This window comes from Tupaia chinensis, unplaced genomic scaffold (assembly GCF_000334495.1).
Source record: "Tupaia chinensis unplaced genomic scaffold, TupChi_1.0 Scaffold000288_2, whole genome shotgun sequence".
NCBI classification, from domain to species: Eukaryota; Metazoa; Chordata; class Mammalia; order Scandentia; family Tupaiidae; genus Tupaia; species Tupaia belangeri.
Genome location: NW_006159773.1, coordinates 4,410,970 through 4,434,453, shown reverse-complemented (window position 1 = coordinate 4,434,453; position 23,484 = coordinate 4,410,970). Strand labels below are relative to the sequence as shown.

General features: G+C 38.3%; 1 protein-coding gene across 2 annotated transcripts in view; it reads right to left on the bottom strand.

Moving 5' to 3' along the window:
• Positions 1–23,484, bottom strand: part of PREX2 (phosphatidylinositol-3,4,5-trisphosphate dependent Rac exchange factor 2) — a gene marked incomplete in the record, with an annotated part of 373,689 nt that overhangs the window by 268,885 nt on the left and 81,320 nt on the right. For both annotated transcript variants that reach the window (XM_027772626.1, XM_027772627.1), the window contains 4 exon segments: positions 3,082–3,183; positions 11,769–11,873; positions 14,691–14,813; positions 16,603–16,674. In XM_027772626.1, the coding sequence (XP_027628427.1) occupies positions 3,082–3,183; positions 11,769–11,873; positions 14,691–14,813; positions 16,603–16,674 (402 nt within the window).

Genomic DNA, 23,484 nt, shown 5'->3' with positions numbered 1-23,484 from the left:
CTTGAACTTTGGTCAGCCATTTGGGAGTGTCCAGCACCTTAACCACCACGCTACCTGCTGTTCCCCAAGGATGTCATCTTTTCATTGTTTGAAGTGACTCTGAACTGTCTTCCTTTATGTATATATGTAACTTTTTAAAAAAAATTATCAGAGGGCTTGTGTGCTCACCAGAGAGAGACAGAGAGATGGGGGAGAGGAAAAAAAACACCCTTCAATGGGGCATGGTCACACTTTCCTCTTCTCTATTTCTCCATCTTTTCGGGATTTTAGGAACACATGTAGGTGCACCCAGTGTGTTTTTCAAGCTGTCAGGATGGGGATTAAAACTGCAGACAGTAATGTGAGATTTAGTTTCCTTAACCATAGGCTAGGGGCTGGCCTGACTTCCTTCTTTTTTTAAAAAGGAGGTGGCCTTGGGGTGAACAGGTGACATAGTGGTTAAGGGCACTAGGGTCCCACATGGTCAACTGCGGTTTAAGTTCCAAATCTGGTTGCTTGCTTTCTAACTGTCTTTCTATCTATCTATCTTTCTATCTATCTTTCTTTCTTTCTTCCTTTGTTTCTTTCTTTCTTCCTCTCTCTCTCTCTCTCTCCTTCAACCAAATTAAAATAATTTAATTAATTAAGGTTAAATAAAATAATTCTTCTTTTAAATTGTTTTAATTATTTTATTTATTCATTCATTTATTTTAGTTTGACCAGAAAGAGAGAGAGAGAGTGAAAGGAAGCCACCAGGTCTGGGACTCGAACCATGGTTGGCCATGTGGGAGTGTCCAGTGCCTTAACCACCATGCCACCTGCTGGTCCCAATAAAATAATTCTTTAAAAAAAAAAAAAAAGAAGAAGGTGCCATGAAGCTAGTTCAAATACTCAAGGTCACCGCTAAGGAAAAAAATGAATGATTTAGAACCATCGCTTAGTCACGATGTGTTTCTTCTTAATATCCTCACCCCTTTCTACTCTCAAAACAAACACATCCTTTGGGGTTCCCAGGAGGATCAAGAATACTACAGCTGTGAATATATAAGCCCAGTGAGTCCTCAAGTCAGAGGTCGCCTGGGATTCTCAGAAAAGTAAGAACCACATCTGCACCAAGTCTCCCTAGCCTCTGAAGTCCAGGCCAAAGCTCTGCAGAATTGGATGCCCCATGTCAGCTTCCCTATAGGGTTTTTCATGGCTTAGCCATGCAACTTGCAACTTGTTTTTTTTTTTTATTTTTTTGGAGAGATTTTCACTATAGGGCGCGTGTGCTCGCCAGACAGACAGAGAGAGACATTAGAGACAGAAAGCGAGAAATCACCCCCTGGGATGGTCATGCTGCAATCCCCTCTCCTCCATTCTCCTCTCGGGATCTTGGGCACCCACGCACACGCACCCGGTGTGAGTTTTAAGCCACTGGGTCCGGGACGCGAACCGCAGTCGACTACGCGGGAGTCCAGCGACATAGCCATTACACTAACTGCTGGTTCCCAACTTGCTTTTTTAATAAGGAACAATTCTTCTCAAGCAAATTTTACATGGATATTTAACTTAGGCAACTAGCAAAAGTTGTATTTAAAAATGTATTTTTAGTTTACATATTTCTTAGAAATTAAACCAATAAGTACACCAATTAAAACATTCACAATACTGCAGAATATATATTTTTTTACTTTTGGAGAGGTTTTTGCAATAAGGCATGTGTGCTCGCCAGACAGACAGAGAGAGATAGAGAGACAGGGGTGATGGCCACACCGCAATCCCTTCTCCTCCATTCTCCTCTCAGGATCTTGGGCACACACGCACATGCACCGAGCGTGAGTTTTAAGCCACCGGGTCTGGGACTCGAACTGCGGTCGACTACATGGGAGTCCAGCAACATAGCCATTTTGCTAACTGCTGGTCCCATATACTGCAGAATATTTTTAAAGGTGGATGCCAAGTAGTAATTATTATATTAAAATGGACCAAGTAGTGGACCAGCAGGTGGGGTGCTGGTTAAGGTGCTGGATCCTGCATGGACAACTCTGTGGTTCAAGTTCTGGACCTGGTGTCCTGAAAAAGGTGCCAGGTACATGTGCATGCATGCCCAAAGTCCCAAAAGGAGGATGGAAGAAAAGGGACTGTGGCATGGTCATCTCCCCAGTGTGGAGGGTTGACATCTCACTTTCCCTTTCTCTTTTACTCTTTCTCTCTCTGGCATGCACATGTTCCCTATGACAAAAATGTAGTAAGTAAATAAGATATGAATAATAATGGCTAAATGAAAAACTAAGGCCTTAAAAAGTAAGATTATATGCCTCGGTTATATATTTAGTATGCAGAACACCTGAGATTTGAATCCAGAGCTCAGATGTTCAGCCACTACCCTACACTGTGCATCCCGGTGTTACAGAATTAAAAAAAAAAAAAAAAAAAAGAATCAAAAATTCTAACCAATTGATAAACTCCTATAATAAGGGCATTCATTAATATATTACAGTATATTTTTCATAATAAACACTTGCATTACTATAATAAGGAAGAGATCTATGACCATTAGTGAGGTGTTTCCTATCTTCCACAAGTGGTGTTTTCTTGGCAAACTTATTTCATATTCTATCATTTATTTTCCCGTATGACCCATACCATTCTCTTGCAATAATGACTTAAAAGCCATGCTCCAAAATAGTGTAACTTTGACCTTAATTTTGTTAGTATCATTAAGTCACCTGTGTTGAGAAAATTAAAAAATAAAAAAAAAAAGTATCCACCTTGGATTTATTTAAAATATAGAGCAGTATAGATAAAGTGCTTTAAAAAAACTGGTCACAATGGACTTAATGAGATCTAATTTGAAAATAACGCATTTATTCTAAATGAAATTCGAAAAAGTATGTTTCTACAAAGAGCTTACTAAAAGCCTTTTTTAGTAGCTCTTCCATTAAAAATGTGTTTCCTACCTCATACATAAATTTGTGACAAAATACCCATTTTTCCAAAAATGATGGTTTGCCCTTTCTTTAGAATGTCAGACTCTTTAAAAGAGAAATTTCTAGAAAGATTGTCAGCAAACTATGAGGGTACAAAGAAAATGCTACAATGAGGTAGCACCTAAAATACCTTCAAAAGCAGCGGGTACTTGCATATTCTTTGTATAGGTGTTACTAAATATCCTTCCAGGGGAACATCTGTGTTCTTCCGTCCTCCAAGCAGCATGCAGTTCTGGGAGGAAAATAAACATAACTAATTACATTATTTAAACCTATGTATGTGAAACTTTTGTCTGTCATAAAATGTTATTCTGAAAACTTGTGAGAGCATATGTCTTTATATACCTTCTTTAGGAAAAGCATATTCAGTCACTAATAACATTTTCCGAGAAACAAGGAGAAATACTCATACTTTTGACTTTCATATTAGTTACAAAAGCAAAATGTATTTTGAATCTAAAGCTTAGAAATTACTTCGCCTATATTCTTCTGAATATAAATTCTAAGGAAATATTAGAAATAGAAACAGAGACAGATAAAGACAGACACAGAGACAGAGTGATAAAGATAGGACAGATAGAGGGGTAAATGAATAGACGGATAAGTGCATGGATGGATGGATGGATGGATGGATGGATGGACAAATGATAAAGATAAATAGACAGCTTGGCAGAAAGAGACAGGCTGATTTTGCTTATAAATAAAGGTGCATTGTGTTATAGAAGAGCAAGCATAAACTGGGTTCCAACCAAGGCTCTGACTAGTGATGCAACTTGGACTGATTTCGCAATACTACTTTTCCTCCTTGTAAAATTGGCTGTTTTTGTTGTTGTTGTTGTTGTTGTTATTTGTTTGTTTTTTAAGAGAGTTTATAGAATGTGTGCACTCACCAGAGGGAGAGAGAGAGAGAGGTGGAGAGAGACAGAAAGTGAAAAATCATTCCTCGGGGGATGCCCATGTGCAGTCTCTTCTCCTCTTGAAATCTCAGGCACGCACTCACACACACCTGGCATGAGTTTTAAGCTGCCAGGTTGAAGACTCAAACCATGGTTGGCTACGTGGGAGTCTAGTAACATAACCATTATGCCATCTGCTGGTTCTAAAATTGGCTGGTTTTAACAAAGTGATCTCTAATCACTTTTTGCTATTGTACTTCAGCAAAGACACCGGCCAGCCTGTCACAGAGAAGGACAGAAGGACATTTGACGAGATCTTCGCTGAGGTATTTGAATGGAGAAATCTCAAAATCAGAGTGAGGTAAAACTGAAGCCATTTCTATTGACCATAAAGTGGGGGGTCAAGAAAAAATCAACTCTGATGACAAAAGCCTTGATACTCCTAAGCAATAGTGCAAAGAAGCAGACTTGGAACTTGCCAAAGCCTTATTCTTGCAGTGCTTATCAGGGTGTAGAAGTATTTAATAAATACCTAATGAGGGAGGAGAGGAGTTTTCAAATGTCAAACTAAGTTAGCACCTGTCATACCACTGAAAAATACTGTTCCATATTCATTGAGAGAAGAGGCAAAGTGCCAGTAGAAACAAGGCAAAAGAAGATAGATTGTACTGGTAGCAGAACTGTGCTGAGCAACTCAACTTCAGCCCCAATTTGTGTATCCAAGTCAGCAAAACCAGAGCCACAAAGGTTCCTTCACCCAGACACTTCAGAAGGTGGAGTAGCAAATGTCTGTTCTTATACAAGCAGGTTCTTTGGGGGCTTCATCCTCTGCTATAATCAAATTATCAAAACATTCTTTCAAGTTACGTACAACATTGTCCCCAGAGACATTCTATGAACCACAACTGTCTGCATCTCAGTACATTTCCAGTGAAGTTTCAGTGTCTCAGTATGAGTTAGCATCATTATAAATGTAGCCACCAACTTTAAATAGGTCTGGTTTGAAGTTCCCTAAAAGAACGTATGATTGTCTCAGTCTAACCCACATTTTTTTAATGAGAGAGAGAAGTATTTTCTAAAGGGTATTGCCATGTTGTAATCCTCCTGCCCCAATTTGCCATTGGCTAGGACTCCAGGCGTACACCACCACACTGCCCTATTTAGGTTGGTCCAGGAATTAAACCTGGGCCCCAGCTTTTTGCAGTAGTGCCTTACCATTTGCACCACTGTGGACCTATCTAACCCACTTTAATGTCCTCATCTATCAGTACTGTATAGATTTTGAACTCTCTTTGTAACAGCAGAAGTTGGTCACTTTTTTCAGACTGAATTATGACAGTCAGCGCTCATAAAAAATGTGTTCCCTATAAAAACTCCCACAGATTTTACTGGTCATAAAAACTTACTGAGGGGGCAGCAAAACCCAGGTCTCAAAATCCTACTGCTATCATCACCCAAAATCTATGAAATCTCATGTTTTCCAAGGGTGATTGTTATTTTTTTGTTGTTACTATTTATTTTTAACTTAATTTCATAAACATTTTAATTCTATACTATTATTGGAAAATTTATAAAATAGACTCATCATAAGAAGGCACAGGTATTCAAGAATTGCAAATGCAACTTACAATACTGGAAAATCTGTTAGACTGAAAAACCTCCATTACTCCTTCCAGAAGTTCCCGATTTATATTTTGTATTTCTTAAAAATAAACCTCTGGCATCTACCCATTTTATGTTCTTTTCTTTCATTCATTCAATTATTTATTGTGTTTCTTACATATTTTACTTCATCCCCCCCCTCTTGATTCCTCCCCTCACTCTCTCCCACTTCCAACCTTCCTCCCACATTGACTCTGGCTACAACAGTTGCTCTCCAAGCTTTAGGTGATTGTTATTATCCCCATCTCATGAATAAGGAAAATGACAATAGCAACTAAAGTCACTCAAATAATTTGTGGCCAGTTACTGCCAGGGCAGAACTACAGAAGCCAAGTTCTATCTACCAGATTATGCTTTAGGATCATCTAAAAACAAACATTGTTGGCTTGTGACTTCCTCAGTGTAGCTTTACACAATTCTCTAACCAACTAGATTAAGATAAGCCCTGTCATCCCTACTGGGAAGAAAACTCAGACCAGACAGCCACATTCTTATACTGTATGAAGGAATCTAAAATTTCAGCAGAGCGAGGGTTTCTTCTGGTCATGGCAGCAAGAAGAGATCATTAAATCCTCTTCCCAAAATACAACCATAAGACTGCAAAAATTGTCAAAACCAAAAGTTCAGTGTTCTGAAAATCAACTAATGTCAAACAATTATGAGGTTCTTGAAAAACTGCTAAACTTCAGGTAAGAACAGTGGGGGTTATGGCAGTCTTGCCTAGGCTTTCTTCTTCCACATAGTGTCATTCTCTTTTTCTTTTTTTCCTTTTTTAAGGTTTTTGCCGTATGGTACATGCATTTGACAGAGAGACAGAGAGGGAGAGAGACAGTAAGATGGAAAATGAGAAATCACCCCCCAGGGGGGATGGTCACGCCACAATCCCTTCTCCTTCATTCTCCTCTCGGGATCTTGGGCACACACGCACACATGCCTGGTGTCATTTTCAAGCTGCTGGATCTCAGATTCAACCATGGTTGGCCATGTGTGAGTGAACATCTTATTCACCATGCCACCTACTGGCCTCCACATGGTGTCATTCTTCCTGTGGCACTATCCCATTAGCATTGGTCTTGAGAATCTGTTTATGAGAGTGCTTCATATGGCAATGCTCAAGGTATTGTCAATAAAATTAGCATAATCCATAAGAAAAAATGGGAATGTCCACAATTCTGCTAGCTGCTAGTCTGAGATTACAGATCTGCTTAGGGCAATTATCAGGCTGACAAGTAAGCCAAAATTTTAACAGGGATAATATGGAGAGCTATAGAGAGTCTAGACAAATTCTACAATATAATAGAGATCATTCAAGAAAAGAACAAGGATCATATAATTATTTTTTAAAATGACTTAAAAACATTAATCTACATATTCAAAAAGTAAGAAAAGCAGAATTATATTCATATCTAAACACATTATAGTTAGTCTACTTAAAGACAAAAGAAAATTGAAAATCTTGAAAGGAGCAAGAAAAAATGATATCATGTAAAATTTAACAACAATACAATTAGCAGATGACATCTCATTGAAAACAATGGAAACTATGAGACAGTGGAATGACATATCCAAAGTCCTAAAGAGGAAAACATGGGGACCAGCAGATGGTGCAGTGGTTACATTGCTGGATTTCCACATGGCCAACTGCAGTTCGAGTCCCAGACCTAGTGGCTTCAAAATCACACCATGGAGGTGTGCATGTGTGCCCAAGATCCCAGGAAGAGGCAGGAGGAGAAGGGATGGCGGCATGGCCATCCCCCTCAACGGGTGATTTCTTACTTTCCAACTCACTCTGTCTCCCTCTGGCAAGCACACATGCCCTAAGGCAAAAGAGAGAGAGAGAGAGAGAGAGAGAAACAATCTCTCAATCAAGAATTCTATATCTAGGCCAAATGGTTACACAGTAGTAAGGCAACTGAAACCACATGAGAAAGGTTGTGGGTTTGTGTCCTGGAACCTCCCTGAGCATGCTGGGCATGTGGACATGCTGACAATCTAGGATGGCTGATACTGGAGATAGACTGTGTCAAGAAGACATTGTTGGGGATGTATATATCTCTCTCTCTCTTTTAATATCTCTCTTTCTTGGAAGAAAGAGATAAATAAAGATATCTATAGATATAGATATATATATATACACACACATACATATTATATATACTATGCATTTCTTCCAAGAAATATATATACAGTGTACATGTGTATGTATATGTGTGTATGTGTGTGTATATATGTGTGTATGTGTGTATATGTATATGTATGTGTATGTGTGTGTATATATATCTTTAATTTATTATATATATATATAAATATTATATATATACATATATAATGTGTATATATTGGGATGTCAGCAAAATCACAATGTATTTCTTCTATGCAAAACTGCATCATGACTTTTCTAACAACCATATAGATAGATAGATAGCAAGAAAACTGTCCTTCAGAAGTGAAGGTGATAAGAAAAAATTTTAAACATTTTAAAAATGAAGACAAAATAAACTCAAAAGAAATACTAAGTGAAGTTCTTCAGGCAGAAAACCTATGACATCAGAGACAAATATCAGGAATAAATTAACAACACAAGAAATGGTAAAGAAGTACATATAAATATAAAAGACAGTATAAATACAGAGAGAATAATTATTTTAACACTGGGTTGTGAAATTCATAACATTATATAATGTAACAGACGTGGCAATAATAGAATGGAAAAGAAAGGAAATATTGTATTAGGTCAACAGGAGACTCATGATGCATTTCCTTGTTTTTCTTTTAGAAAATTATTTATTTAATATTATTTATTCATTCATTTTATTTTAATTTGACCAAAGAGAAACACACAGAGAGAGAGAGAGAGAGAGAGAGAGAGAGTGTAAGCCACCAGGTCTCAGACTTAAACCATGGTCAGCCATGTGGAAGTGTCCAGTGCCTTAACCACAATGCCACCTGTTGCTCCTCAAATTTTCCTGTTTTGTTCTATGCAAAAATGTGTCCTGGCTTTCCCAACAACCCAACAGAATGTTTTCCATTTCTGCCCAGGAAATACAGAAAAATTCCCTCTATATTCATTGATGAATAAAGCCAGTAGTATGCTAAAACAGAACTAACAAGTTAAGATAACTACTGTAGTTTCTAGATCAATTACAAAGATTTCATAATGATTAATAGTAAGATAAATATAATAATTATAAATGCACACATGTCTAACAACAGAATTAAAGAATGAAATTGGCAACTTAACAACTATACTTACAGACTTCAATATCCCACCCAAGATAACTGAGTAATTAAGTCATATGAATAAAAATCCACTGCTTGATTAACTCATATCAATATTACTCAACATATACTACTACTAGTAATCCATAACTTTAAACACCTATATTAAAAAACAAAAGGTCATGATTAAGATTCCTGAGTTCCATGGTGCAGTAGTAATGCACTGTTCAACTGAAGCTACATCTCACAGTTCAAGTCTCCTGACCAGTCAGCCTGAAAACATGCCAAACACACATGTGCTGATCCAATAGGCAGAAACGTTATACAACCTAATGAAAGACATCTACCAAACCTACAGGTAACACCATACTTGACAGAAGACTGAATGTTTTCCACCCAAGATCAAAAACAAAGCAGATGTAGCTGCTCTAGCCACTTTTTTCAACACTGTGTTTAGGGTCTAGCCAGTACAGGAAGGCAAGAGGGAAAAAAAAAAAAAAAAAAAAAAGGGTTTGAGGCCAGCAGGTAGCATGGTGGTTGAGGTACTGTTTTCCCACCTGGATGACTACAGTTTGAGTCCTGGACCCTGCGGCTTGAAAATCACACCAGATGCATGCCCAAAATCCTGAGAGGAGAATCGGGGAAAAGGGATTGAGGTGTGGGCATCTGGGGGCTGATTTTTCACCTTCTTTCTCACTGTCTCTTTCTGACAAGCACATGTGGCCCTATGGTAAAAAAAAACTTAAAAAAAAGGTAAGCATCTATATTAGATGTTTTTATTATCAAATGACATGATCCTATATGTAAAATATTCTAAAGAATCTACAAAAAAACTATTAGAACTAACATATGAATTTAGAACATAGGATAGAAAATCAACATACAAAAGTTAACTAAATTTCTATAAAATAATAATGAGCAATCTAAAAATTGCATTTAGATAATTCTAATCATAAGAGTGTCAAAAAGATTAATATACTTAGGAAAAAACATAACAAGATAAGTATAAGATCTAAAAACAGATTTCTTAATTATGATAACAAAAGAATTGATTATAATGAAAAAAAATTCAATAAACTGGACTTCAAAATTAAAAGCTTCTGATTTTTAAAAGGTACTATTTAAAAATGAACACATTATACTGAGAGGAATATTTGCAAATGATATAAGACTTAAATCCAAAATAATGAACATTCGCAGCTCAAGATAAGCTACACACCTCTAATTTAAAATGGCAGAAGAGAGATCAGCAAATAGCTGGTGATGGTTACGAAAGGTGATGGTTATGTTGCTGGAACTCCCACACAGTTGACCGCGGTTCGAGTCCCAGACCTGGCGACTTAAATCTCACACCAGTCATGCATTTGTACCCAAGATTCCTAGAGGAGAATGGAGGAGAAGGGATTACAGCATGGCTATCCCCCCTGGAGAGTGATTTTTCGCTCTCTCTCTCTCTCTCTCTCCAAGTGCACACGCGTTATAGCAAATATCTGTCTAAAAATGAAAAAAGAAAGAAAGAAAAAGAAAAGGCAAAAGATTTGAGCCGGCATTTCACCAAAGAAGGTACATAAGTGGCAACTAAGCATATGATGGTACACAAGTAGCATCACCGCTTGGCAGGCTCTTGGGAGGCATGAGTTCAGTTCCTGAACATGCTGGGCCCAATTCTGCATGCCTGTAATCCTGGCTAACTGGGAGGATAAAGCAGGAAGACTGCACAACAGGACCCTTTCAAAAATGCCTACCACTATCATTTTCCCTTCTCCCTCCCTCTCTTTGTTTCTCTCATAAAGGAAAGAATAAAGCCCATGAAACCATGCTTAATACTATCAGACATTAGTGAAATGTAAACTTAACCCTCCATAAGGAACCCTACACACCCATGATCACAGTTATAATCACAAAGGTAATTCTAAGCACTGGCAAAAATATAAAGAGCCTGGAATCCTTACATTGCTAAAAGACATGGCACAGCCACATCGCCAAATAGTCAGTTCTCAATTAGTTAAACATAAACCCATCATACAATCCAGCAACTTCACTCCTATATCTACCCAAGAGAATGAAAATATACATCCATACGTCCATACTTATACACGAATGTTCTTGAGTGCATTATTCATATTAGCCAAAATAAACTCAGCCTAATGTTTATTAATTGGCAAATGGGTAAACAAAATGTGACATATTCATCAATTAGATATCATTCAGTAGCAAAATGAATGAAAAGTGGGTACACATTGTAACAAAGAGAAACCTTAGAACCTTCTTTTACTATATAAAAGAAGCCAGGCACAAATTATTACATTATATGATTCCAGTTATATCACGATCTCCAGAAAAGGCAAGTCTGTAGAGATGAAAGCAGATCAGTGGTTGCCTAGAATTAATGCAGAGAGCAGGGACGGATTATAAAGGGACACAGGGGACTTAAGGTGTGATGGAAATATTCTAAATTGGATTTGTGGGATAGTCGTACAACTCCACAATTTGCTAAACAAATTATACACTTATGGCCGGATCCTCACTGGCAATTAGACTGTTTGAATAATTACCAAAAAACACATTTATTTGTGCTACCCTAGAGATATTAGATAGACTTCCTTTCTATTTTTATGAAAACTGGGAGCACTTTGGAGAAAAGTCAATCTTTACATTTATTTTTCTGCCATATTCATGATTTGCTTCCCTCCTGTGCCTGCCATACTTACAACAATCCTAGCAGAAGTAAATAAAGCCCCAGGGAGTCAAGAGACATAAAAGCAATGATGAACTCAGGCCCAAGTTCTTCTCTCACTAGAAATCTGCAGAGTCTCACAAACATTTCACAGCCAGCTAGGAGAACCATGGCAGTGTCTCCATGTATATAATCCTATCTCAGCTCTCACTCACTACATATAACAAAGAACTGTCTTCCCAGCGTGGGGATGGTAAAAGAGGTCCCACAGATAGTTTTTTATACCACACTAATGTCACTCCATGGTTCCTACAGGGCCTACTAAAAATATCAGCTTATGGTAATATACAACTATAAACTTACCAAAAGAAATGTCCGGATTGTTCTTATTTTATTAAGTTCAAGAAGCAATTTCTGTGCCTTCTCATGGTTACTACAATATTCATCATATATACGAAACTTGTCTTTCTGTGAAGTCAAAGAAAAATAAATTAAGAGTTATTTTAATCACCATTTAAAAATTTTAATCAAGCTGTTGTTTATAAACAAACTTTACTGTTTACTATGTTAACATAGTATAGCTATAGTGCTAGCTGTCTGTCCCGTGTATGTCTGTGTATAGATCTATTATTTTTAAGTCAAGAAGGATATAGACAAATATTAACTATTGGGTTCTTGAGAAAGTCATGAAGTAGTTTTATTTTGTTGCTTTGGTGGTTTTTGTTTGTTTGTTTTTAGAGATATTTGTTAGGGGGCACATGTGCTCACCAGAGAGACTGAGAGAAAGTGAGAAATAATGCCCCAGAGAGAATGGCCATGCCACAATCCCTTCTCTTCTTGGGATTCTGGGCACACACACACATACACGTGCCTGTCAAGAGTTTCAAACCACCAGGTCTAGGACTTAAATCGCTATCAGTTAATCATAGTCACTTTGAGAAAATGTCACAGAGAGGAGGGAGCCCAGCAATGCAACCATTATGCTGTTCACTGGTCACTCTGTGTTCTTCTATGTAAAACTGTGCCCTAATTTTCCTAACAATCCCATATATTTCAGTATGGTGAATGCAATAATGGATACATGAGCCAAGTCGTGGGAAAGCACAGAGAAAAGAGCACTTAACTTTGCCATGAGGGTTCAGATACAGCTTTTAAAAAGCAAGTAATATTAGGTCATCGGGAAAGTTATGACATATTTTTCTGTTTTTCTATGCAAAACTGCGTCATGACTTTCCCGACAACCCAATATCTGAGCAAGTTTCAGTGAGCTAAATCTGTGGTTCCCAGGAAGGGAGAGGGAAGAAAGTCCTTTTAGGTAGAAGGAAAAGCATATGCCAGATCACAGAGGAACAGAGAAACATGGTACCCTGCAATTCTTAGATACCAGTTTGGATAGTTGTATTTAAGAGGAACACTGCAAGCTGGAGAAAATCCAGCAACAGGTGACTAAGATAATATGAAGACACCACATACAAGAAGTGAATTTTGAGAGAGATACTGATTAATATAGAAAATTCAGGAAATGGTAGAGTTACCATATTGTAAAGAGAGGACAACTATTGCAGCCCTGGAGCAAAGAACTAGGACCATCAGGTGGAAATTGCAAAGGCAGTGATGGACAAATGTGGGATTATAGAGAAGTTTTCTAATAATTAGAGCTGCCACTAAAACTGACCAGGTAGAAACAGAATAAATGGTCTTCACAGATAGATTCCAAAAAGGAGTAATTTTACCATCAAAATCTCTAAGCTCCCTCCTCTCTGTGACATTTTCTCAAAGTGACTATGATTAAAAGCTGTCAAAACAGTACTGATAAAAGAGAAAGACAAGACAAACTTATTGATCAAATATTCGAAGTGTAATCTTTGAAGCTTCAAAGGCATGCATTTAGAATCCTTGCATGCTATTTTTAAAAGCCAGCAGAGGATATACTGAATTACTTATCCCAAGAGATGGTATGAGCCGAAAAAAAAAAAAAATACACTTCAGAAACAGTTTAGCTAAATTCACAGATGACAGATTCATAATGTGTTCCTAAGGAATGGTGCGAGATTCCCATGTGTAGTTCTGGACAGAGATAGCAACTTCTCCAGCTGGTGGGAGATTCCGAATCGTTCACAAAACTGGACATAAACTCCCAACTGTTCCCATGAAAAGCAAGGCTTGATCGTCCTACTCCCAAGAATCTCTCCCTTTAGTATAACTCTCTTTAGGAAATATTTTCTGATTATAAGAAGAACACATAGGGCAGTTCACAACATAGAAAGATAGATCTAGAAATTACATGTATAAGGGGACTTCAAAAGGTTCATAGAAAAATGGAATTCAAGTGCAAATTTATTTTGATGTGAAAAAATTTTGAAATCTATGCATAATTTTTTCATAATATGCAAGTCTCTTGAATTTTCCGAAGTTCCTCATGGAAACCTTTAGAGAAGGCTAAAGAGAAAACTAAAAATACACAAAACTTGATTTCTATGATAAAATACTGTTACACATTTTAAAATAAAACATGAGCTGTGTAGCATTTGAATCAATACATGGAATCAAATAAGTAATCCAAAAACTGGCACCAATGGAATGGATAAATAGCTGTACTCTTTTATGAACGCCCTTTGGTTTTTTAAACAGTTTTCACCATACAGGTGGATTTTCACCTTGCAGATTGATTGCATCAATCATTTCAGTGACTATGTACAAAGAGATAAAAATGACCATCCAAGCAAGATGTGATATTTGAAATAACTGGGTATTGCCATAGTATTCCTTCCGCGCTACTCAGTATAACCTTCCGAGAAACCATCCCTGAGGAAAATTCTGCTCCACGCCTGCGTGTACCTAGAGTCCCCGGGCTTGCTCACCTCCAGGTCTGTCACAAGCTGATTAACAAGCCAATGTTCTGACTAATCAAAGGCTTTTCGTGCCATTATAAGAGTGGGGATTTTCTGCCTCAAAAGAAAAATGTTCTACGTTTGAGAGAAACATAAAAATCCATTCATTATGAGCAGCCTGGATATTCATTAGAATTCAAAGCTACAGAGGATGCAAAGAACTAACTTGTCGAGAAAAAGAAAAGGCTGTTTATTCCTCAGTGAGGAAAATGGATGATGTGAGGCACTCCCCGCTTGCTGGCTCTAAGTGGAAGGTTTTACTGGCCTTAAAAGACCCCACACTCTTGGAGTTGGGTTTTACTTCTAAAGTTGAATTCACACATAAGACTATGCCAAAGGTTAAATTTAAAATCAAGGGGGAGAGAGCTTTGGAATAAACAGAAATGTATCCTACAAAGTGAAGAAAGCAGGTCCCCACTTCTTGCTGAGCATTGGGTTCAGGATGTAAGCATTCTTCCACAACTTTCAAGAATTCTTTATGGACTGCAAGGATATCTTCGATGTTTGAGAACAACATCTGTAAATAAAAAAATGAGTCAGTGCAATAATTACGCCAGTAAAAAGTTCATGTGACTATGTTGCATTCTCTCCAAGCTGAACGCTTCAGAGGAGAGCCACTCTACCTCCATCCTTCCTCCCTTTTACTAGAAGAACCCTATTTCAGACTGAACCCCAATTTCCCTCCACTCCCACAACAGCTCTGGGAACTAGAAGCCTCTGCCTGCCTTTCAGAGTCTGAGTGGCCAATTTCAAGCATGGTTGTCGAATTTTCTTCTTGAGGATGGGCTGAAGGTAAACATGGGCAGGTGTGCAGACAGACTTCCTGTAGAAGAGTGTCTTTGTTCCTAAGAAGGGCACACTGGGATGGGCAGTCTGTTTCTCCCTCTGGAAGGTGCCACGTATGGAAGTGACCGTTTCGGAGTCATTTTGCAGCCATGAAGATGCCAGTTCAGGGGCAAAGTTGATAAACTGAATGGCAGCATGAGTGGCTGGAGAGGATCAGGTGGCCAGGTTGGCTTCCCTGAGCCCTGGTGCTGAGCTTTACCTTCTGTCTAAACTCCCGAACATATAAGTGAGACAGTGTCTTCAAGTCAGTTTCCAAGACAGGTTTTTCTTGCTTATAACCAAAAGCATATTAACTAAAATATTATATTTTGATGCTATTTATTTATTTATTTATTTATTTATTTGTTTTTTAGAGAGAGATTTTTGCTATAGGGTGCATTTGTTCACTGGAAAGACAGAGACAAAAAGCAGAGAGTGAGAAATCACCCCTAGGGGGGGATGGCCACACTACAATCCCTCTCCTCCAATTCTCTGCTCATGATATTCAGCATACACGTACACATGCCCAGCATGAGTTTTAATCTGCCACATCTCAGACTCAATCCACGGTTATGTATGTTGGGAGTCCAATGATGTAACCATTATGCCATCTGCTGGTTCCTCCCATGGTATATTTTTAACTTATGGGAAAAAGAGTCAGAGGATTTTTAACTTATGGGAGTTGGTCAGAAGAACCTAAAAACTACTAGAAATGTTTTACTTTCAGTAAAACAAAATTGTGAGTATCCTAAGTATCAATGATTATACAATAATTTTATAATCACTATTGTATAAGTCATTTTTATTTACCATCTATTTTTTTTTCAAAACTCTTTACTTTTTATTCCTACACTTTGAAAGAAAAGTTTATATATTTGTTTCTGAGTTGAAACTATGAGGGATTTCAAAAAGTTCGTGGAAATCTGGAATTAAAAGTTTGTGTTTATTTTGGTACAAACAAATCTTGAAATTCATGCATAGGTTTTTTTTCATGATACGCATTTCCCTGTATTTTTTGAAGACCACTTGTATGATAAAGACTTTTTTCCTGCCCCAGTGGACGATTCAAATCATTTGCTCTTCACAGATAACAGAAATTGGAAATTGCACTTGCTCACACCCTGTCTTCCTGTGCCACTTCTAACAACTGTCTTACACTTAGCTCAGCTCCCTCTCTCTGACAATCTGAAGGTTCTTAAGGTTCTCGATTTCCAGTTTATTTTTTTCTTCCACTTGCCAAATGACCCCAAGACCTTGTCAAAGATGCCTCTATGACTTCTGAGCCATTCATCCTCTTAAACCCCAGTCCTCTTCCCAAACCCTGTTTCTCCTTTTTCAAATTATTACTGACACAGTGACTGGCACAGACGCTGATAGTGACACTGAAGATAAGCTGAACGGTCCTTAAGTCACCTCCCACCAACAAAATTTAACCTAAAGGGATCTGGTGCTCAGATGGAAGGCCAGCTGTACCTCCTCACCTTCACTGTTTCTTCTGTGACATTCTTGTCAACCTTCGATGCTGCACACTGGTTCATTCGGTGTAAGAATGCCTGCATGATACAAGAAAAATACATCAAGAAGGTGCCACTAGACTAATAAAACAACTGGAAATTGATCAGAATTAAAATCAGTTTCTTAAAAAGAAACCAAAGCTAAAAATCCAATAGTGGGTCAGCCACCATACCATAGGTGGGAGGGTGGCACCACACAAAGCAGAAGTCACATGGAGGTCCCCACCCCAACCTCAGCATGACAGGTGTGGCAGTGCACACTGTGATTCTAGCTAACTGGGAGACTGATGCAGTAGAACCATGCATGGTGAGACTCTCAAAACTCAGTCTCTTGGACCAACAAGCAGTGTGGTGGTTAAGACACTGGATACCACAAGGCTGACTGTGCAGGTGGAGTCTGGGACCAGTGGCTTTAAAAACTTGCTGGGCACATGTGCATGCATGCCCAAAATCCTGAGAGGAGAATGGAGGATAAAGGACTGAAGCATAGCTAGTCCCCTTAGAGGTGATTTCTCTCTATGTCTCTCTCTGTCTTTCTCTGGGACACAGCCAAGAATGATTAAATACATAAATTACATTTATCCACCCGGAGCTTAAAGTTCTGAGGTAAATTTAGAGAGTCATATGTTTTCTAAACTTTTAAAGTTTGGCAAAGCACAGAAAGACCAAAATCTTATGTACAAATGATATTTCTAATAAAAAACAAAAGAACTAGAAATTTTCAGATACCCTCCTTAGAACTTCAAGAGAGACAGCATGATAGAAGATATCTAATAAGAAACAAAAGCACTAGAAATTTTCAGGTACCTTCCTTAGAACTTCAAGAGAGACAGCATGATAGAAGATATTGCTGCCAATAACCATTAGGTTGTCAAGAAAGTCATGACCTAGTTTTCTGTTTTCCTAGCAAAATTGTGTCATGACTTTCCCAATGATCCAATATTTCCAGGGAGGCCCCTTCACAAAGGAATGAATTTCCTTTGACTTCTACCATTGCCCCCTCCACTTTTACAAAGCCAGAAGTTTACATTTCCGAGTTCAGGTCAGGGCTCTTTATGGTCCTATGATTGGCAAACTGTGGGGAGTGAATATTTGAGAAAACATGGTGTGACTTTTAAAGGCATGCAAAAATGTGCTTCCAGGAGCTACTCTAGCAGAGCTATTAAAAACATTTACATACAAAAGCACAATCTGCCTGTTGTCAGTGGTTATCTCCCTGTTGTTGTTGATACCTGATACCCTGATATGGCCCTGCACTATCAGGCTAAAAGAAGTCACATGTGTTTATCAAATTCTCTCCCCCCCAAAAAAAATCAAAAACATTACATGGTGCTAGTCATTTTCATATCTTCGGACGATTAACATCCCAAAACAAATGGCTTTCCGTACCATTTCCTCTTCCTCCATTTTCTGCCCTTTAAAAAAATAAACCAGAGGCTGGTTTGAGTTCACAACTTCTCCATCAGAGAAGTTGGTCCCACCCAATCCTCGCTTTTCTATACTTGTGTGTCTTTGTGTGTTTATTATAGCATCTATTTCTAATCCACGGCCTTTCCCACTCAAAAAAACGTGTTCTGCTGAACAGGTCCCCACAGCAAACAAGCTCATTAGTATTGCAAGATTTAGATTCTTCTTGATGATCATTAAGCTTTGACCAATGGGTAAAAAAACTGTTAGCTTTGCAAGAAAGAGAAAGAAAGACTAGAATGACTTATTAACCTTAAAAGAGAAAGTTCAGAAGGAAAAATGACTTTCTATCCAACAAATGTGATTTATGTCCTCAAGGCATCATCGATCAATTAATTACCTAGTGACCAGGTTGGCTCATGCCTTCCCTTGTTTGTCTTAAAGACTGAATCACAAACTGGCAAGTCAGGCTTCAGCTGCAGAGACACTAACTCCCCAGGCAAACAGAAGCTCAAGGGACTCTCTAGGCACTATCTCAAACAACTGAAAATTAAAATAAGAATCATATTTTTGACATGTTATATTTACAAAGATTTAGGAGATGAACAAGATTGCTCATAATATCCCAAAATGATTCCCTCCAGATATTGATAGTAAGAGCATAAAACGGTACATCTCTGAGGACACTTGACAACGTACCTCACATTTTTTTTTTTTTGAGAGGTTTTTGCTACAGGGCGTGTGAGCTCACCAGAGAGGCAGAGACTGAGAGACAGAAAGTGAGAAATCACCCCCCAGACCCTCCAGGGGGGATGGCCACACTGCAATCCCTTTTCCTCCATTCTCCTGTCGGGATCTTGGGCACGCGCACATACACACACTCGGCATGAGTTTAAGCCACTGGGTCCAGGACTCAACCCGTGGTTGACTACATGGGAGTTCAGAGACATAGCCATTACACTAACTGCTGGTCCCCATATCTCACATTTTTAATGGACGTTTCATTTAAGACAGCAATACAATGTCTAGGAATTTAACTAAGAATATATTCAGATAAGGGATTCATTGCATTGATTACAAAAGTAGAAAAATTAAAAACAACCTAAATGTCCACCAATAAGGAAATTGTTAAATATATTATGGTATGTTCAAGTCACAGAATACCATGGGAAAAGGACAATAAAAAATGAAATATGATGAAAACTATACATACATGTACATTATAAAGCAGATGTTTATAAAGTATTATCTGGTGAAAACACTAATTGGCATACTTGATAGGTACATATGTATAAGTACATATGCACATGCATACAAGGATATACACATGTACACATGTATAATGGCAATCTGTGTTCATACTCGGAAAAAACAGGTAGCATATACCAAAATGCCAACAGTGGTTATCGCCAGGTTTGTAAAAAAGCAACCTTTGTATACTTCCTAATGTTCAGACAATTAAAACTATTTAAAATAAATCAATCAAGTGAGTCACAAGATCTCACTCCTAGTATAAATTTCAGCACCATTCTTGATTCACTCCTGATTCAACCAGGTTATGGTTCAGATTCCACAACTATAAAGCCATATCACAACTAATAGACCCAACCCTTGAACATCAGTGAATTAAATAACATGAATAAGAAAGAACTGGATATCATTCATTTATTAGAAATGTGATACAATTTTTTTAAAACTATTATCTAAAATTATGTATACCTGGCCATGGAAAAAGATTCTGAACTTCCTGACTTCAAGTGTCTATTTTAATCGGCATTATTCTATTTAATTTTTAATGTGTCTTACTTTTCTGAATATTTTCAACATATTTATACCAAAAATGCTCTTTGGTGCTTTCTGTTTTGTCTTAAAATAACATGGGCAGTTTACTGACTTAGTTTACATTTCAGATTAAGCACTCAGTAAATAGGTAACCTCTCGTGCATCTCGTGCGAGCAGATTTAAACTCCACCTCTGCATGTATAAACCTTCTCCTCACCAACTGAACTCAGTCTCATTCTGAAACCAATCAAATAAAGTAAGGAAGTCGTAAAACTGAGTCTAAATACGACTTGGAAGAGGACACCCAAACTAATAAAGTAAACCAGATCTCTATCTGACTTTTTATCTTCTTATCCGCCATGACAGTATGAGCTTTTTGTTTAACTGTATATGAAAGGAAACCTGGAACTTGTTAGCATTTCTGACCAAGCACTCACTGTACCCAAGGGCCCCATTTCATACAACAGTGAAGGCAGATTTCAGACGGCTTGCTGAGAGTACAAATATCATGAATACTGTTTGACGTGTTTTTATAAAATGTTAAAATCATCCTTCTTCAAGAGAAGGATAGTACATGTTTTCAGAATCATCCTTTAATAACCAGAGACCTGTGCAGACAGCAATATTCGGGACACTTAATCCTTCTGTATCAATTAAGAAAGTATTAGACTTTAGCCACAACTAAACGTGAGGGGTTGTACATATTGTTTTCTCTCTAAATTCATTCATTCTCAGGGGTCTGGAATTTTATCAGAATTAAGTAATCTTCGTCTTGACACAAATATATTGAAAACAAATACTAGAGACCGATTCATAGAGGTACAAGCAATAAGAGCGCTGCTGTTCAATGCTGGAGGTCAGAGGAGGCTCCAGGTTCTCGTCCCGCGTCGACCTGAACATGCTGGGTGCACAGGCATATCTGTGTTCCTGGTTTAGGTGCAGAGCTAGAGGGAGAAGGGCACTGTGAACACCTTGTTGAGAGTCTGTCTTTCTTTTTTAGGAAGTAAATAAGAAAAGAAAGGGAAAGGAAAGTACTGGCAAATTGTTTTTAATACTAGTCCTTCTAAAGCTTTTTATTGTTGTTAAGACTCAGAATTTCTTTTCAGATATAAATCTCCTGACCCTCTCCCCAGAAGGTCTGATTCAGCAGACTGCTTTAGGACCCAGAAATCTACATCTTGAGCAGAACCCTGAGGTGATTCCAATGTAGTTGGTCCACAGATAACTTTTTGTTGTTGTTGTTGTTTTGTTTTTCTATAGGGCATGTGCACTTGCTGGAAAGAGACAGAGACAGAGGAGAAAAGTAAGAAAAGTGGGGCACACATGCACAAATGCCCAGCGTGAGTTTTAAGGCACTGCTTCCAGGACTCAAACCACAATTGACAAAGTGGGCATCCAGCAATGTAACCATTATGCCATCTGCTTCAGAAAAGAGGAAGCAGTCAGCTGCTTTATCAGTGCTGATGTCAAGTAAGGTCAAACAGATTGGGACCGAAGTCAGTTGCCCCTGGTCTTAGCAGGAACAGGAGGATGACCACATCACAATCCCTTCTCCTCCATTCTTTTCTCAGGATTTTGGGCACACACAGGTGCCTAGGGTGTTTTTGAAGCCCTTGGTCCAGGCCTCAAACCATAGTCGGTCATGTGGGGTCAGCTGCCTTAACCATTGTACCACCTGACTGGTCCCACAGAGACCACCTTCTGATCAACATCTCTATGTTTATTCTTCCAAAAGCTAAAAAGAACAAGGTTTCAAGAAACACATAAAATGAGTCTTAAAGAAAAATGGGTTGACTTATCTCATCTTGACCTTCAACTCTGTCAAACAATGACTGTTTTCTGTACCCTCTGTCAAACAATGACTGTTTCTGTACAACAACTGTTTCTGTACCCTCAAGCCCATTCACTTGGGGTTTCTTCTCCCACCAGAGGAACGCCGCCTTGTACTAGAAAGATTAGTCATGATCATCTTTGATGCTAGGGAGAGACAAAATAGGCGGATCAGCCAAGACAAGCTAAATCACACCCGCAAGAAGTAAGGCCCTCAGATGCCCCTTCAAGGACATTTCTTTCAGTTTGCACACGTCAGCCTGTGCTCAGTTTTCCAGGATTCTCCTAACAACTATTCCACCCATATTCCTAGAGATCCCACTCAGAGAGTATAACTCTAGGCTTCCTATTGTTTTCCTCCATCATGTATTTGTTGAATGTATATTATCATATGCATTTAAATATCATGTGCTAAAATTTAATAATGCTGGAAATCACAAATTTACTACCAAGAAATCAAGCAAAGGATGAGATATAATGGGAAGATGTCAACAACCCCCTTTCTCTTTCTCTGCCCATCTGTACTGTTGCTAACTCAGAACTAAAGCAGAACCCACCCTGACTGTTATTCTCAGAATACATTTTCTTATTGTATAATTTCAACGTACAAAATGATCTTCCTCAACTCATCTGTGTCCTTCCCACTTTTTTCATCAGTCAGACATGCATCATAGATCACTCTTAATGTCTCACAGCCTTTAATGGCTTACATTTTTAATTCGAGATACCTGACGCCGATCTGAATTTCACAATATCATATAGGTGTTAAACATTATTACGCTCATAAATATTTTACATTCAGAATCATCTTAGCAGTATCCTGTCACCTTGAAATTGTGACTTTTTTTTTCTTTTTGAGAGAGAGAGAGAAAAATTTATATTATAGGCCTCCTGTGCTTGCCAGACAGAGAGAAAGAGAGATAAAAAGTGAGAAATCACCCCCCACGTCCCCCCCCCCCGAGGGATGGCCACACCATAATCCCTTCTTCTGCAGGCTCTTCTTGGGATTTGGGGCACACACGCACAAATGCCCAGTGTGAGTTTTAAACCACTGCATCCAAGACTCAAACCACAATTGACAAAGTGAGAGTCCAACAGTGTAACCATTATGCCATCTGCTTCAGAAAAGAGGAAGCAGTCAGCTGCTTTATCAGTGCTGATGTCAAGTAAGGTCAAACTGATTGGGACTGAGGTCCGTTGCTCCTGGTCTTAGCCGGAACAGTCTCCATGGAATGGGGATAAATGGAGGATAAAGAAATAGAGCCAGTAACCACAGACAAATGTTTTAAAAATTTTGTCAAGAAAGGGAGCAGATTTAGAAAGTGAATTTGTATTAAAGGAAGATTCGTATTTTAAGATGCAAAAACTACACCAATTCATCTTTCAAGTTTCATCTTACATGTTATCTCAATATAGCTTCCGTGAGCCCTCTCTAACCTCCGCAGTCTACTGGAGATCACTCTTCCCTGATCAAGTTCCCAATTTTTTGAGTAGGAGGGCCTCCATTAACATGAAAAAATAGGAGTAGACATACATGTTCACGCAGTATGGTGTTAATATCTGTAAGTTTAAAAGTACATTAACAATAAACTACTTGGAAAAACTCAGCAATATTTATGCTAAGTGCCAGCCATTCTTTTTTTCCGCAAAAGTTTTTTCTGTTTTCTTATTTTTTAGGTTTTTGCCATAGGGAGTGTGCACTTACTAGAGAGCGACAGAAAGGACAGTGAAAAATCACCCTCCTCCCCCCAGAGGGGATGGTCATGCCACAATCCCTTCTTCTCCAGTTTCCTCTCAGAATTTTGGGCACGCACACACTCAGTGTGATTT